General features: G+C 33.7%; 1 protein-coding gene across 1 annotated transcript in view; it reads left to right on the forward strand.

Moving 5' to 3' along the window:
- Nucleotides 1–888: 888 nt before the first annotated feature.
- The window catches only part of LOC105221002 (probable serine/threonine-protein kinase cdc7), an 87,278-nt gene continuing 69,274 nt past the window's right edge, over nucleotides 889–18,892 (forward strand). The window contains exon 1 of the mRNA XM_011197621.3: nucleotides 889–2,634. Coding sequence (XP_011195923.2) covers nucleotides 1,735–2,634 — 900 coding nt within the window. The 5' untranslated portion in view covers nucleotides 889–1,734. The remainder of the gene's footprint in view (nucleotides 2,635–18,892) is intronic.

Genomic DNA, 18,892 nt, shown 5'->3' on the forward strand with positions numbered 1-18,892 from the left:
TGGTCAGCCGTTCGCGCATTTACGCTCCCGCGCTCTTGTGCTTGCACTCTCACGCTCTAAGTTGCTACGAAAACAAGTAAGAGCTGAGCGAATTATTTCAGGCGCGCAATGTCATTTAAGCGACTTCGCAGCTGTTGCTTCCATGCGCTCCGGCTGCACAACCGCCAGCCGCTAGCCGCCAATTGTCATCTCCGGCGCTCGCATGTGCGCTTAGTTTTGGTTAGTTGGTGCTTTTTGCTGATCAATTTCAATGTTTAATATCCAACTAAAGCTTGTTTGCGGCGGACGTGTGTGTCGACGCGAGTGCGCCCAACCAAAAAATTGTATATGTACATACTTACTAACAACAATAACAACAGCAAATTGAATAAAATAAATAATTTTTGTTTTAACAATACGGACACGCAATGTCCAAGTGGCAGACAAGTGGGCACTTTTCGGTACGCATTTGTGTTTTGTTATAAAATATATTTCGATGTTGTTGTTGTTTTCCATTATGGAGTGAAAAGTTGCACAAAAGAAAATTTGAAAAAAAAATAAAATAAAAATAACGAGATTATTTGAAAATACATAGAAAAATACTTTCTAAGCAGAGTGGTGATACAACAATCAACAAGTGTACGGAAAATCGTGGTAAACGCAAAGCAAGCAGAAAAAAAAATAATAATAAAATAAAAATAATCAAATAAAAAATTTAAAAAAAAAAAACAAAGAAAGTGGTAATGGAAAGAAAATTGCGTGTTAAAGAATTTGCAGAAAATTTTTGTAACTTCGTTGAAATTGTTGAACGTTTTAAAAATGTTGAAACAAATTTAAAAAAAAAAAATTAATAATATTTTTGAGAAGATAAACAAAAATTTTTGGAAAAAAATTAAAAAAAAAAAATTTTTTTAATATATAAAAATATTAAAAAAAAAAAATTTCAAAAATAAATTTTAAAAAATTTTAAGTGTATTTATTGCAAAAAAATCTTGTTGACTTAAAAAAGTACCGTTACTTGCATTAAAAATATACAAAAAATACAAAATCAAATGTCAACTGTGTAAATGTCAAAATTTGAGCGATAATCGTGTTTATTAGTAGGAAATATGCTGTTATAGCACTCCCCACTTTTGTGTGTGCGCCAATAACGGTTCTCGACTGGAAGACCCGCAGAACGTAACAGGCAAATAAGCAAAAAGGTGAAAATAAGTGTGTTAAGTAACTAAATGCTTCCGCTTCACACAAAAAAATACAAAAAAATATAAAAAATCTAAATAGCAACAACAACAAATACATCAAAGTGACAACAACAACAACAAAATCAAAGTGACACAACAACACCCCCAAACAGTGAGTGTTTGTCGCTTTGAAAGTGTCAACCAAGCCAACGCACGCGTCATCCGCAACATTAGCCAGCTGTCGGGCAATTATTTGGACAGCAATTGAATATTTACATACCAACACAGACAAACATATATCATATCTGTATATATGTATGTATATATATATATATATATATATATATATATATACCTATGTACACGCATGCACACGTGCATATGTGCCAACGTAAGTGACGTGAACGTGACACGAATGTGATTAGTGAACGCTACCGCAAAACATTAAAATCCGGAATACAACAACAGCTACAATAACAACAACTGTAACTAACGGCCAACCGCAATTTGCATAGCCTGTCACACGCAAATCAATACATATAAACACCCAGCGTCACACACACATATATTCAATATGCAATCGACAACATCGCCGAGTGCATCGCCGCCAGATTTCGATTTTAATCTGCCGTGTCGCTACTTTAAAAGCTCCTTTGCGCGCTCGCTATCCATGTATAATGGCGGTGGCGGCGCTGGTGGCGGTGGCGCTAATGATATGCAGTGCAAGTCGTTGGATTTCGATGTCGGGCAGTATCGCAAAATTAGCGTTTTTAATGGCAACAACAACAACAACAACAGCATCACTAACAGCAACAACAATGTCACTTGTGAGTACAACAGCCTGGAGTGTCCACCGCTGCCGCAACGCCGACAAGTGACAGCCGGCAAGAATGAGGCCAACAACAGCAATAGCAATAACAAGAACAACAACAGTAGCAACAACAACAACATTGCTTACTTAGAAAGCGACGCCAGCAGCGATGAGCCAGCCGAGCAGGCGGAGGATGCCAAGCCGCCAGCAATACCGGCGCGCTGTCCCATTGTTGTCGCCAAATCAAAGTCAGCCGGCGCATTGAATATGCAGCATAGGCAACAACAACAGCAGCAGCAGCAACAACAACAACAAATGTTGGCACAATTCAGGCATGCGGCGATTGCCGAGAATGCGAACGCGAGTGGGAATGCTGCAACCGCAGCCGCTGCCACTGCCGCCATTCATGGGAATTTTAACAGGCCAATTAATCACAATACATTGCCGCCGCAGCCACAACAACCACAGCAGCAACAACAATTGAATGGCCAAGCAAACAGTGCCAACAGCGCCAACAATGAAGATGCGCTCGGCAACACAGCAAGAGCTGGCAGAAGCCGCTGCAATCTAAGCAACAACAGAAGGAATGTTTGGCCTACAGACCGCGTTGACTTGCAACAACAACAACAAAACTATCAAACACAACAACAGCAGCAGCAACAGGTTTGTTGTTCAGCTTTCTTGCATTTTACGTGCCTCTAAGGCCAACTCACATATCTATAACATATTATCTTCATTGTATTCTGGCGCGCGCGCCTCCATAGACTGCCTTTCTGCGCTTCTGTGGCTTTGCACCGATTTCCTCGCATTTGCGCGAGATTTTCTGCAGCGCTTTTAATAAAATTTGTTGTTGTTTTTTTTTTTGTATCTTTCCGCGTATACACGAGTAGAAGAATGTGCAATAAATTTCCTTTTCTGGTGAAATCATTTCTATTTCACGTTAGCCGTGTCGCGCCGTGAAATGCGAAAAGTGGGTTTATGTGGAGGCAAATATGCTGTGGCGCGCGCATCTCGACTTGCGCGTACGAGAACACGAGAACAGCTACGCGCTCCATTTAGTCGGTAGAGCTCACGGTTATACAGCATCTTGGAAATCGTTTGGTCTTATAAGAGTCTCTAAGTTGCTAGTTTTTCGACCTGATTTTCCATATTTCCATACAATAAATGTAATGATTATTCAATAATTAGTTTGTTTCTAGACATTTGTGGAATATTACGTCTGTGTTGTCGGTCATCCAGTACTGCCAGAATTGGTGAACCAACATTTTTTAGCAAGAACTCGTTTACCTTAATGAGAATTTGTGTTTTGTTGTTACATACATATTTGAGGCTTTTGATATAGAATTGGGTCAGGGGTACATAATTAGTACTTCAGGGATTACAAGCATTAAATAATAAATAATAGTATATTACTTTGTTGTATTCATTATTAGACTACCGTTGTTTTTAAAAAACAACATCCTTCACTTAAAAAATTGTTAAAAAAAAAATATAAATTAATAAAAAATGTATTCATTGTCTTGTATATATTTCTTATACTTAAATTATATTTATCATATTATTTGATGAGAAACTGATGATACATTTTTCTGTGGAGGCCTTCCCCTTCATCGGCTTCCTCCGGCGGGTACTGCATCGAATACTTTCAGTGTTTTCTTCCATTCGTATAAATCGTACAGCTCATCGTTCCATCGTCTGCGGTATTCGCCGTTGCCAATGTTCAGAGGACCATAAATCTAGCGGAAAATTTTCCTCTCGAAAACTCCTAGTGTCGTCTCATCTGATGTTGACATCGTCCAAGCTTCTGCACCATAAAGCAGGACGGGAATGATAAGCGACTTGTAGAGCTTGATTTTGGTTCGTCGAGAGAGGACAAGGCAATTGAACAGTAAAATTGCCTACTCAGTCCGAAGTAGCACCTGTTTTCAAGAGTGATTCTGCGCTGGATTTCGAGGCTGACATTGTTCGTGTTGTTGATACGAAACTATCTACTACTTCAAAGTTAGGGGTAGTCAGAGACACGAAAAAATGTATCTATAATCAATCGGATAAAAAAAAGTAGTTTTATAAATAGATAATCCTGGGCCTGATCGAAGTTTTTTGTTTTTTTTTTTTTGTCAAAAATTAACAAAATGGCAGGAAATAATCAACAGTTAATTGGTTTAAGAAAATCGAAATTTGTTTGAAAAAAACAAAAAAACTCGATCAGATCCAGGATTATTATGTATTCTGAAAGCGGTATATGTTTCATTAAACTGAGCGGTTTCCGAGTTAGAGTTGTTACCAGTTCAAAAAACATAGTACCCGAGCGATCTTTGTTATTTATCGAATAATTCCAAAAGTAAAATTCGGATCAACTTCAAATTTTCAGAGAATATTTTTAACATATTACACTTAATTAAAATGCAAAAAAAAAAATAATTTTTTGAAAATTCAGACTATTCCTAACCCCTTAAATAGAAAAAAATACTTACAACATAAAGTTTGAAAGATAAGTGGTCATTTTAGTTTTCAGTCATTTTAGTTGGAATAGATGTCAGCCAGATGTTTTGACACTTATTCGAGAATGTGTAGAATTTTTAAAATGCTTCCATTTTTGGAATACCTTTAGTCTGATACATTTTTGTACTATTACTTCTTAACTCTAGGCAGAAAAAATAGAAGGTTGTATTATTTAATAAATCACTTTTAGGGATCTAACGATATTACCAAGAGAACAAAATCCTCTACACTTCCCTTAATCTTATATGATTTTTAAGTAAAAACTTCTTATACGGAAACAAGTGAATTATTTGCGAAAGTATTATGTAGAGTCCTTTTTGCAAACGATAATGACAATGGGTAATTTCGAGGATCTCTTTTTATGGCTATTCGGCTTGAAAGAGTCCTCCTGTTTAGACACAGAACGACGAAAAATGCATTTGATCTGCAGAATGTTTAAGGCTAAAGTGGTCTGGATCCATATTTAGAACACAAAACAAGATAGTGGTGCAAAAAGTTTAGCTAGGAGGTGGGACAAGCGTCGTGATATCCCTTATACCATCCGATTCATTTAGAACATATTTGAAGAGAATTCACAATCACAAAAAATAATATATTCCGACTATAAATTCTTCTGCTCGATGGCACTAAAGTCGAAATTGATCAAAATCTGAGAAGTTGTGTTATAATAAACGAGTAATATTTAAAACATATTTATTTCATGCCGGTGATAGATATCTAAACTAATGCATGGTGCTCATTATGTCAAATTCAAAGACCATAAATTGACAATAATACGCACTGAAACAAAACAGATTAGACATATGGCTGACAACCATCTGTCTATTTAAATTTTTATTCAATTTTACTCAATCAATCAATCGTTTAAACTTTGATATTCCAAAATTATTGAAACTTGATATTCGTCAACAAATTAAGCAAAGTTTTGATTGTATGGTGAATCGAAGTATGCCGATGAACTTCTAGTAAGTAGATACTAGATTTATAACAATCATTGTTGAAGATAATTTCTTAATTTAACAAAGTCTCAGATTCAGATTTCGTGTAAACTTTCATATATGTTTGATTTGTCCATACGCTTATTATTTCCCGAATAGTATTACTTCGAAAGGAGATACATATGTACGTCGTCTATGCGTGATAAAAAGCATAGACTTGATTGTTATTTGTATTAATTGTATTTTTTTCAATAACTTGTCGCCTTGAAACGCTTAACAAGTAAACAAATTAAAGAGAAAACTAAAAACTGTAAATAAATAGCGCATACCTGAGTCAATTTCTCAACAGCTTTTGCTAATTTGACTTGCCTCATCTTGCTGGCGGCGCCTTACACAAGTCCAACACCCAAATACACTTGTAGCATCACCTATTCGGCCCAGCACATTGATTTCCAGTTAAAATGTCAAAGTAAATCAATCATATCTAATTAGTTGCAACACCAAAAATGTGTACTCCAATCAAAGCCGCCACGGGGCCTTATGGCATTCCAGCATCCGGACACACTTCTCCACCACCACCACTGACACATAAACTGCAGCACTCCTTTTTATGGCCGCCTAAGTGACAAGCTACTCATATTTATCATCAAATTGCCGTTGATGCGTGCAAACAAAAGCCGTCCAGCAGCCTGAATTGATTTATCACTTTTCACCGACTTTGACGTTTCGCAGTTAGCCACTAGCCTAATTTGTTACTGAAGAAGTAGTAGCAACGGTATTTACTTGCATTTGATTTATTGGGAAAAAGTTAAATGCACTCCGTTTTGGTATGCCACATAATGTCATGGTTGTTGGCGATTAACCAGTAGATTAGTGGAATGTATGGAAAAACGTTAGTAGGTAAAGACTTAAAAGAAAATCTGCAGCATTGAAATTAGATTAAGCAATTGAATACTCGTACAAAGTGAGGTACGCAAGATTACAATACAATGTAATTTAAGTTTAGAGAAACTAATAGTAGAAAATAGTTTATAAAGATTAAAACATATCTGATAAAGATCGAACCCATCAGCTCATACAAATAATAACAGATAATATCAAAGGTATGAAGATAATTGAAACCTTCAAACTGCCCTATGGCTTATATCCTGAATCTAACAGCTGAAAGATAGGAGTATAAAGGGCCACTAAAGTCGATAGTAACCTATCTGTAATATGTACCGATGTACCTATGCTCTGTGGAAGAAATTCAATAAATTCAATTTGGTGTTAGAGATAGATCCGAGAATATTCCGACATTTTGAGTGCGGCACAATCAATAAATAGATGTTCCGAAGTATTCTGACCTAGAACAATTATTAATTTGCTCTAACCTTTTAAGAGGAAATACCAATAACCCATGAAAAATTAGGCGATTTTCGTGAATTTTTTTTTTTTAAGAAAATACTCGGTCGAATGTTTCGGAGTTTTTTGGACATCATATTTTCAGCTATATTTTATAATTTTTTTTACAAAAATATTGAAAAATAACAGAGTTAAGTGCTGTCTTCAAAGCTGCCTAAAAACAGTTCCCCAACTACTGACATGATACCGGCCGTATGAGTAGCTGAAACAAAAAAATTTGAAAAGGTTATTAAAATTGACGGTATTTCCTATACAATGTCCTACGATTATTGAAAAATATCAAAAATTATAAATTATAAACTACAAAATGGAGTAGCTCTCAAAAAATTTTCGTTTTTTAGTAAAATTGTCGGATTGGAATACTTACTGTTAGGTACATGTAAATATACTGATCTATAGGTTAAGTTAGGTTTGTAGGATCTAAAAGATCTCACTTAGACAGCTTAGAATGCTGTCCATTGTGATAACAGTAAAACTCCCGGTGGATCAAAGACCCTTAAGATTCAGCAAAACGCTTGGAACCTGTTACGAATTTCTATAGTCGACTAATGTCGATTCTAGCCAATTCGCTAGGATCGCCAAAAAAGGTCTTCCGAGGTGTTTCAACCTCAATCTGGCAAAAGCTGTATAGCGGAGAAGGAAATGCTTAGATGATTCCACCTCGATACGGCTTTGGCATTGATCTATAAGTAAAAGCAAATTTTATTCTACGACGTCATAATATTACTTGGAAGATCAAATAAAGAGTATATGACCATAAAAGAAACCACATGAGGTCATAATACAGAACAACTGTTTCGCAAACGAGTTCTATGATGAAACTAACAATTATTAGCTTATTTTAAATAATTCATCTGATTCCATGATTTTTTGGAAGTTTATTAGGGATATTCTCCAAGAAATAATAGATGTTCTGATGGACAATTCTTGTATTTTCTTCACGACTGATATTATAGAAAGATCAGAATACTGCAATTCTTTTCATTAAAATTAAAATTTAAATTTAAATTTAAATTTAAACTAAACTAAAATTAAAATTGAAATTGAAATTAAAATTAAAACTAAAATTAAAATTGAAATTAAAATTAAAATTAAAATTAAAATTAAAATTAAAATTAAAATTAAAATTAAAATTAAAAGTAAAATTAAAATTAAAATTAAAATTAAAATTAAAATTAAAATTAAAATTAAAATTAAAATTAAAATTAAAATTAAAATTAAAATTAAAATTAAAATTGAAATTAAAATTGAAATTAAAATTAAAATTAAAATTAAAATTAAAATTAAAATTAAAATTAAAATTAAAATTAAAATTAAAATTAAAATTAAAATTAAAATTAAAATTAAAATTAAAATTAAAATTAAAATTAAAATTAAAATTAAAATTAAAATTAAAATTAAAATTAAAATTAAAATTAAAATTAAAATTAAAATTAAAATTAAAATTAAAATTAAAATTAAAATTAAAATTAAAATTAAAATTAAAATTAAAATTAAAATTAAAATTAAAATTAAAATTAAAATTAAAATTAAAATTAAAATTAAAATTAAAATTAAAGTAAAATTAAAAATAAAAATAAAATTTAAATTTAAATTAAAAAAATTAAATAAATATAAAAAATATATATATGGTAGGCAACATACATACCTATATTGTACATAATATGTGCGGTCTCTCTCTTGATAGTAACTCTTCAAATGACTACGTTCCGGCGGCTACTTCCCTTGTAAAACTGCCCGTTACAATTTGTTACAAGCAACAGATTTGCACAGATTAGATAACCGTAGTAAAAACCAACACTTTATTAACATTTCATTATAATTAAAACAAAATCTCTCGAGTTGCTTAACGAAAACTCTTACAAAATTTCTTTTATTAAATAATAACTCACTTACTCTATAAAACGAGTGAAATCAGCTTTTGTGGCAATTACAATTCGTTAGAAAATTTATGCATTCCAGTGCGTATTTCGCACATTCAACTCTGTCTGTCGCACACACGCTGTTGTCTGCACGACAGCAAAAACATTAACTTCAACTTTATCGCCGAGTGATTAAACGTTTCGGAATTATGACGACATTGGCCAACATCAACGTCACTCGCGTGTGCAGCAAATGCCAACTGATAAATGTAAAATGCCAAGTGGAAAATTGAAAATGGAAAATCGCGAAGCATGCGAAATTCCGCATTTTATTCAAAACCAAAAAGAAAACAAAAAATCGAAAAATGCTACATGGCTGCCAGTCAAAAAATGGCTCTAAAACGCGCCAACAAATTGTTGGATTGTACGATATGAAATGCATTAAAAAGGAAAATTTACGAAATAGAGGCAAAAAGAAAATTAAAAATCTTCAAATAAGTGGAAATGTTGCACGGTAAAAAAATGTGCGGTTTTTTAATTTCTTTTTCAATATTTGCCATGTCAGACTGACATTCGTATGGAGTGGTGGTGATTTTTACTTACAGATATAGGCATATGTATGTAGATACATAAAATATTTTATTGATCAATAAATATCGAATCAAGTATAAAACAAATTGTGCAATTAACAGACGCTCATTTCAAAGGCCATTTGCAAAAATATTTTAAGTTTCTGTTGATTTTTATTCATTTTTATATCTTATTATAATAATATAATATGTGATATTACAGAGTCTCAATATCTAATATGTCTAAACAAAACGTTATTTAATAAAAATAGAAAATAAAAAAAAAACGTTGTAAGAAAATATTTTCAAAAAATTTACCGAAAAAGATATAGAAATAATAATTCTCTTCAATTATACTCAATTAAATTACTCGTTCATATAAAAAATAATTACCTACAATGGCAATAAAAAAAATCATTTAGAAGCCTCATTAATTTGCCTGCTATCGTATCTCTAGCCCGTGTTAATCAATTCCCAATCAAAGATAGCTAATAGATATGTATTTTGTCCTATCAGAAATTAAGGTAAGGCTTTGAGCTCATATGATTTACTTCAATCTATATTTGGAACGAATGGGAATTGTTAAAATATTAAAAGCTTTTCGAAAGACTTTGAATGCATACATACTTCAATTTTCTTACAAAACCAAAATGTATGTATCCCTCTCATTCCTCCGATACAGTTTAGACTCAAAACTCTCCAATAGACATATACCTCTCTCTAAAATCATTTATCTAACAGCTGTGGAATTTATGCAAGTTTGTTTTAGAGATTAGGTCGCTCTACAAAATATACGGAAACTATTACAATGACGAAGGATTCTTAGAGAAACGAACAGCTTTTTTAATATATTCGTAGCTAGGAGCATACAATTGTTGAAAGTCTATCTGGTCAGATTTTGAAGTATTCAGAAAAGATATATGTATGTACAACTGATATTGTCCCAAAAGTCTATGTTGATTTTTTTTTACAATTGTACCTGGTATACAATAATTTAAAAATAATAATTAAAAGCTAAATGTTAGAGAAATTCATTTGCTGCTACAGTTGCCGTGCTAAGTCTGAAAGCCTTTTACGTTTCAGTCGGTTTTCTCGTTCAGCAGTTTCGATGAGTCTGGATGCCTCTTCATTTACATGCTGTCTAAGCCTCATTTCGTGAGTCTTTGCAAGTTTGGTTTTTTCGTTTACAACTGAATTCACACCAAGATCACGGTGAAGGTCAGCAGATCTAACATACTAAAGAGCATTAACTATACTTGTTAGTACCTTATTTTGGAAGCTCTGAATGCAGGCAATACAGTTTTGACTTGAGCAACCCCATAGTTGAGCTCTATAGGCCCAAATTGGCTTTAGTACTTGGATGTTTTTTTAAGTAAAGTCTACGTGCACTGATTTGGGACCGTTTAATTTAATGCGTCACTTGGAAGCCCATTTAGTAATTGCATTGACTGCTGTTTGCACTCGAAGGGTAAATACTGAGGTTGACTCTCCTGCTGCTGACAGGGCTGTTTCATCCGCAAATATCGCTGCCACATAACTTGAGTCAGTGGGGATTTCACTTGTAATAAGCAAGTAAAGCACTGACCCCAACACGCTTCCCTGGGGAACACCCAGTCAGATTTGACTGTTTCAATAGATAATAATCCCGACCAGCATCTATACGAGTATATACGATTTCCGAAATTATATTTTAGGATTGAGTTTATTCAGTATTCGAATTTATTCATTAAGCATCATTCCGAAAGCGTGAGTTTATATCGTAGTCAATGGTCTCAAAGAAAAAATATTTTATGATAATTTTTATAATTTGATACACTGTGCAATACTGAGTTTGAAAAAAAAAATGTATCTAATGTCTCAGCAAGCATTGCACTTAACAATTTAAGCTGCCACAAAACTGGTTCACAGTGCGAAAAATGTACAAATTTGTACTACAATAAAAACAAATATGGACAAAGTCACAACAAGAAATGTTGCCACCATTTTAATTTGAAATCGTACAAATATGTATTTCAATGTTTGTGTGTGTGTGTGTGGTTGTTGACAGTAATTGCTTTTTTAGAGTTTAGTTTTGCAAATTTTTCAACGAATCACTTGTTGTTGGCTGTTTTTTTTCGTTTTCGGTTTATGCATTTTTTTCGAAGAGCCAATGGAGGCACATACATGCATGCATCTATAAATATATGCAATTGTTGCACTTCTGTGCTTATATATGTGTAAACTCCAGCTTTTCATTTAATCACTGCTACCGTTAGTCGCACCTTGTTCCCCGTTATGCGCCGTTATTCGACTGTCTGCTCAACACTGCATATTTGTCGGCTTGAATTTGTGCAATTTGCACTTTTTGGACATTTGCCTGAAAACGTTTAATTCGTCCGGCATTTCAGAGATGTCCACACACACACACACCTCGGTTCATGTGGCATGTGGCAACTATTTCGAAAAAAAACGATAATAATTACTATTACTGTGCGTATTATTAATATTTGTTTATGTTAACAAGCATGTAAATAGTCAATGCAAGTAACGGTCACGTCTGAGCTGCACATTGCAAGTTCAAGTGTTTGCTTTCTCCACGCATGCGCTGAAGCCAACGTGCAACATGCCGCAACCAGGACATTTTTTAAGCATTTGCACTGAAAATACAACAATTTTAACACTATGTATGTAAATATTTATGTATGTATGTAAGTACATAAATTTATATTGAGCGCTTTGCATTGCAAATTGGTCCAAGTGATTTTCATCTTTTTCTTTGATTTTCACATTTTTCTTTCCATTTGAAATATTTTCCGGCAACACTCGTAAATTTGCCATAAAACACACAGCTCGCATAACTGCCAGCAATAATCGTAAATAACACAAAAACAACAACAAACTATATTACAACAATTACCTCTGTGTGTGTGTGTGTGTTTGTTGAATGCGTAAATTGGCAAGAAACATTTCAAAAACCGTAAAAAGTTGGTATGCATTGGCGGCCTTAATGATTGTCGCCGCATGCAACCGCTAATTGATCAGTGGAGGCGCCACATCATGCACTTACACGTATGTAAACACAGATTTGAACATATTGTGCATTATGAAATGGGAATAGCGATTGATTTTTTTTATATATTTCATGGGAATATTTCTAATTTTAACTCAAAAGTTCCAAATATTCCTTCAGGAAATAAAATGAAGTATTTGGAAGTGATGTATAATTACTCTGGATGGCAGCACTGAATTGGCCAAAAGAAGTTTTTCAATACAAATCAATCAACTTTCAAATCCAACAGTGTTAGAATCTTAGAACACTAAGTATTTCCTAATCGAATTTCACCTTCTATTTATGGCCCTGTTCTTCATATTTACTTAAGGCTTTAAGCGGCTTACAAATGTCTGAAGGAGACTCCTTTAGCTAAAAACTTTTGTTTTTCGAACTTAGTAGAATGCGAATTCAGATCTTAAAAGTGGTATTGCATACCGAAAGTCACTACCTTAAAGAGATCCATACTCATGGCTTCATAGAAAGTTCATATAGTCCATAAGTCAGCCCCTCAAAATGGGATGAATATGATGGTCGCCATAATATTATTCCTTACAAGAGAATTTTCAAGTGTTTTCGATTATTCTCCGATTAAGTTGCTGATAAATATAAGAGAGAAAACAATACAGTTGAACCAAATGAATTATATAAAAGTAATATGGTATAAAAGTATAAAAGCACCAAAATGACAATAATGAAAAGATGGCATTGTCAGGTTCAGCAATCTATAGAAAATAAGGGTGTAAAGGCCTTTTCCGTCTATGATAAATTTACGATGACAGAAAGACTTTAAAAGTTTAAGAAGGAAGAAAAATGGGCATAGAATATGAAAGCAAATAAGAATTACAAAAATCAAACTTATTTTAAATATTCACTTTTTAAAAATATGGCAACTATGCCGAATATTAGGAAAGGTTCAAATTTTAGGTGTAATATTTATAAATATTATTATGTGTACGACTGTATACATATATACATAAATTAATACGTATATAGATGACAAAATGGAGGTATTGAGATTGCTACATTTCTTTTGATTTAATTAAGATTTACAATGGCAAAACGATGAAGTAATAAATATAATAAAATTTTATAAAACATTACTTAACTTAAACGTGTCATCCCATGTGACGGCGTGTTTTTTAGGGCTTTTTTTAGAGTTTTTTTACGAACAGGTAATAAATAGAGCTCTAAGTTTATTATCATTTATTAACATCCGTATTTTGACAGTTAAGTATAAGTTTTAAGCTGAAAATATTGTGTAGAATATGAGTTACAGCGTTCTGAACACCCAGGCATGAAAAAATTGGACTTACACTTCCTCCACGATTCTGGCCGATTGGCTTATGGGAAACAAAAATAGTTAGCGGCCTTAATCTATAAACTTAAATATATGGAACGCACTTCCACAAAATGAATATACCCAAAATTAGACTTTTGGTAAACGTTCGAAAAAAAATTCTGACATTTAAGTTTTTGCTATAAAATTATCGAAATTTTGGGAATTTTTTATTGATAATAGTCCATTCCATGCATTTACATGAGCTCAGCTACAGTTTTGTGGAAAAAGGCGTTCAAAGTTTCCAGTTGCCAACTGAGCGCTTCGAACAGCTCCTTCTTCTTCTTCTAAAAATCACATGTTAAGAAAGCAATTTATGAAAAAAATGGATTTTTTGAACCCATCACATGGGATTGCCCTCTTGTCAGCCTAACAAAAATTTAAAATAAATGTATTTAAAATCAATTAGTGCATTAAAAATATGATATGAGGGCTATACTCGTATGTATTATAATATCATTTGAAGTATATCAAGGTTGCCACATAATTTGAAAATTAAAATACTTGTTTTTTAAATATTTTATTTCGAATAATCGTTTATTCTATTTATTTGATTTTACTGTTAATTAAGCAGTTTTAAAGGTATTCAAAATTGTTTTCCGATAACTTAGCCAAAAAAACTTAACTAACTCCAAAATTTCAATTAATTCTTTCATTTCAAATTCTAGTACAGATAATTAGTGCACTTAAAACGATTGCGTAAACATTTTCCAGTTATTTAATCTATACTATACCCACACATTCCAAATGTTGCCCCAAAACAAGTATTTCAATTCCAGCAAATATTTAAAGCGATCCATCAAGTGCGATATGCTGCAGCGCATACCAGTTAGTAGCCACCACTCAGCAATTCACCAGCAGGCCAAACACCAAGTTACTCGCACTGCCCAACCCCAACTGAACCCGCCCAACCCAACAATGCGCTTTAGCGGCTAATACATAACTGTATGTCTAATGTAAGAGTTCATAGCCAAGCAGTTAGTTCGAAATTGGCTTCGAAAATGTGCGTAATTACCATTTTTACCGGAAACCGATGCGCTTTGTACAATTATTTTGGACGCGCTTTGGGCGCTTACAGCGGGTAACGAGCCGCCAGTTGGTTGTGGCTTGCAAGCGTTCAGCTGGCAATGCCCGGTAGCGCCAAGCAATCAACACAAACATCAGCAGCGCTCAGCGTTGCATTTGGCACGGCGCGGCTGACAACTTAACAAATTGGCATAATCACGGTGACAAATTGTCAATGGGCGCGTTAAATATTTCACACACTTTCTTATACACGAGTGCCGAAAGTACTACAGTTACTTATTACGAACAACAACGATTTCGGTTACCAAGCATACGTGAACAGTAGCCGTGGTTCAAGCTTATCGCTGAGTTGGCATAGCTCCTGTCGACTCTTTTACGCCTGTTATCGCTGGTACAGCTTGTTGTTATTGTAGTTTGTTGTTACGCATGCGTGTACTTGTCTGTGTATCCGGTCTGCCGGTTCGCCGGTTCGTGTGGCGCTTTCAACACCCCCCGTGGCAACAAGCGAGAAATTTGCGTAATTAGAAAATTGGCAGGCTCCAGCCGAAACGCCACGCTGTGCGCTGAGCACCGCTAACTAGACAGTTTATTAATGTAAAATTATCAATTATTGCTTGGCGAAAAACCCAAGTGGCGGCAAATGGAATTTTCATTACCGCTAATAACTCAAAGTGGTTAATTGATGAAGTGCTGCCGCATTTTCAGTGCGCAGTTAAATAAATACTCGCACACATCGATTAATTACAACTGTAATTGCTTGCAAACCGGCCAACGAGTTAATCCTGCGGTTTTACTTAAAAAACACGAAATAAATGTCATGCAGACGAAAAAATTTGCAGTAAACTGCGGTATATATGTATATATACATGTCTATGTAGAGAGGATATTTGAAGTTTTTATGAAGGAAGATAGGGATGGAACCTAAAACTAGGGATAAAATCATTACTAAAACTCACTAATAGCATAATATGGTTATAGCCTTTTTACGCAAGAGCTAATTGATCAATTAATCGGCCTCTGCTCGATTAAAACGCTTATTAAGATCGATTTATCATACATAATAAAAATCTACATTAATTTTTAATTGAACTTTAATCAACTTGAAAATGAAATGCAACTCTGCAAAAAGCCGTACGATATACGTTCTTTGTCTGCGATAGGCTGATGTCGCTGCTAAAAAAGATCAATCAGCTGATGAAATTTACCAACTTCATATGAAAAGCAAATACAAAAATGTATAACAGCTGATCAGTTTCTCAGCTTCTCAGCTTATCTAAATAATATCCTATCAGATTATCTATTTCTAACCATATAGACAGCTGGACTGAATTTGAGCTGAAGAATTATATATTTGGCGTCCATAAGTAGACTCTGGATTGTATTCTATTATTAAGGTTCACGGACCAAAAAATTCAACAGTGAAGGACTCTTTAACATCTATAACTTGTATCCTTGAAATTGGGTTGGAATCCTCAAAGTAGAGTAATAAGTGAATTTAAATTACGTAAATGAGCTTGAAAGTTGAAATATTGGAGCCCAAGAAACATTTTGAAAAATATTTGAGAAAATTAATGTTCTTGAATAATGACAAATCTATAAACCACTATGAACTGATTTTCCTCAAAACTAACCTTATCTCCTCAACCATTGACTTACTTTAGTCATAACCATAAACTGGCGTAGCTCTAATGAGAAAGGTCTGCAAATCAGTTGTTTGTAAGATAACCTTTAGAGAGTAAATTTTATCCATTGAAACAGCATTTTGAAGTAACATTAGGTATGTGGGGGTACGAAAATAAAATTACTCTAGATTAAACATTTTATTCGGGAAAAGAAAAAATATTTTATCTTTCTAAAAAATCTTTTTAGAAAAAAAATAAATAAAAGCGATGTATAAAATATAGAGATTATGTCCTAAATAAATCATAAAGTCAAATTGGCTTCGATTTATGGAGTCTATTCACAATAGCATTCTTTTTTTGCTAGAACTGTGTATAGGAAATATTGTGAGTCTCCTGTTGACTGCATTTTCGCTGACATTAAGGTGTATAATTTATTTTTCTCTTCTATGATACATTTTTCACTTAGGATTGCCGGAGCATCCATCTCAATTTTGCCATACGCCTCCGTTTCTTTTCCTATTCAAATCGTGTCTGAAATGTCCATCAATGGAAATTCTGGGTCTAATTTCCTACTGCACTAACTTCTGGTTTCCTAGGAACCATTGTGGACCAAAGATTTGAGAAATGACTACCACTCAGAGATTTGAGGTTCAAGTCCTCTAAAAGTCCTCTTTTATTCTTAAAGTGGCATTGGGTAGACGTTATCAACTCTCTGAGGTTTTCTGCATTTTAATACCTGTTAATATTTCATTACTCTTTCAGAGGGTTTTTAGGGAATATCAAGAAGGCCACACATCCTTTACAGCTAAGTATAAATGTCAGACATATAAAAGCAACGAAATTTTATACGCCTGTAATTGGTTTATATGTAAATATGTAGTATGTTCTTCATCTGAGGTTAACAAATTTAAGAAAGTGATAACCTCTCATTATTTTGTGTACGCTTGTTTAACAAGCAGTAGCCTCAAACAGTCTCCACTGCACGACTTTCAACTTTTCTTCGCTATCAGATTTAAGCGTCTCTGTTACATAAATATCTAGAGACATCTCTTGCTTGAAAGTGAGTGTGCTCAACCCACACGATTTGACACAGTTCAAGCATTTGTCTCCATCGTTTGTCTGAAAAAAAAACACCAACAACAACATTTAATTCGCGCAAACAAAAGTAGAAAATCCAAATTCTTACCTTTAATTTGCATAATAAAGTAATTGAGAGCAGGCGATCAAAGCAGCAAATAGCTCGTAATGCACCGTTATAAGAGCAATTGATAAAGCTCGTCTCAAATCGCTATGGGTCTCAGCTCAGCTGGCATGTGGGTGTTCAGGGTGCTGATGCACTGCACCGCCTCAAAAGATTCAGTAACAATAGCATACAGTAAGTGATTTCGTATTCACCGCAACCGTGGAACGAATGAAATTAAATTAACTCGCATTTCTCATATACTTAGTATGAGCAATTTACCTTTCTACAAGGCAATTTTACAATGAATAGATATTTATATTTTTGTCTATTGTGAATGCCCTCGCCAGTTTTGACTTGTTCAACCCGATTTTTTTTTGGCTGCCAAGCGCAGAGCAGTCAGCTGGCAGATGAAAATTGATGGGGAAACCGTTTAAGACGCAATTTTCCGGTGCATAACTATAAATTGAAATGTGCTAAAGCGCTTTCGTTGCACAGTGTGTTGGTGGACTGCATGTGGAAGGCTAAAATTATATATGGATCACAATTTCACTGAAACTCTGCTTGTAGAATACTGAAAATATAAAATATTGTTAAAATATCCACATATCATCCCAATAATTGTTCTCACAGAATTGTCAATTGTTTAGTCGAGGTTTCCCTTCTACAAATTTGAAGATGAGGATCCGAAAAATCGATTTTTTACCTCAAAACACTCTTTAGGCTTTTAAAACCATTATATTTTTAATGAAATCTGAAAAGATAAATTCAATACCTATTTTTTACTCCTAAAAAATTGTCAAAGTTAGACCTTTTCTGAGGGATATAAACTGTTATAACCCCTTTGATTGAAGGGCTAATAAATTGTATAGAAGTTTATCCATGTCAAAAATACACTCAGATGTGTTATTTACCCTTGTATGTGGTATTCGTCTTCCAACTAAGCGCTCTTTGGAAACAGGCATCACTTTCTACTGCTTTATATGGATATCATAAAAAATTTCTTCAAAAAAGTTGTTGATTATTCGATCTGATTTGTTGATGTTGAATTCTCGATATTTTTTGTAGATCCATTTTGAGTGGTAATATATGGTAGAAGTCTACGTTCTTCGTCAGAATAGATTTCTTACAACCAGAGATCGGGTAATGTGGACGAGAAAGTTTAAAGGAAGTAGGGATAAGAGATTTTTCGAAGTGGGGCCTTTTTTTGAAATAATCAGAGCTTGAGACATATATCAGTACTTTCTTATTATTGTATGCAAACTCAACGAAAGAGCATAGCATGCGCGAAGACTTTCACAGAAGTAAGGCTGATAGAACAATCTCGATATTGGAAATATTACTCGTTGTTTTCATGACTTGTATGTATTACTTCTCGCCAAATCGCATTATGTTGAATAACAAATCATATGCGTTGATTAGGAATACCACTCAAAAACTGTTATACTGAT

This window comes from Zeugodacus cucurbitae, chromosome 4 (genome assembly GCF_028554725.1).
Source record: "Zeugodacus cucurbitae isolate PBARC_wt_2022May chromosome 4, idZeuCucr1.2, whole genome shotgun sequence".
In the NCBI taxonomy this organism is placed as follows: domain Eukaryota; kingdom Metazoa; phylum Arthropoda; class Insecta; order Diptera; family Tephritidae; genus Zeugodacus; species Zeugodacus cucurbitae.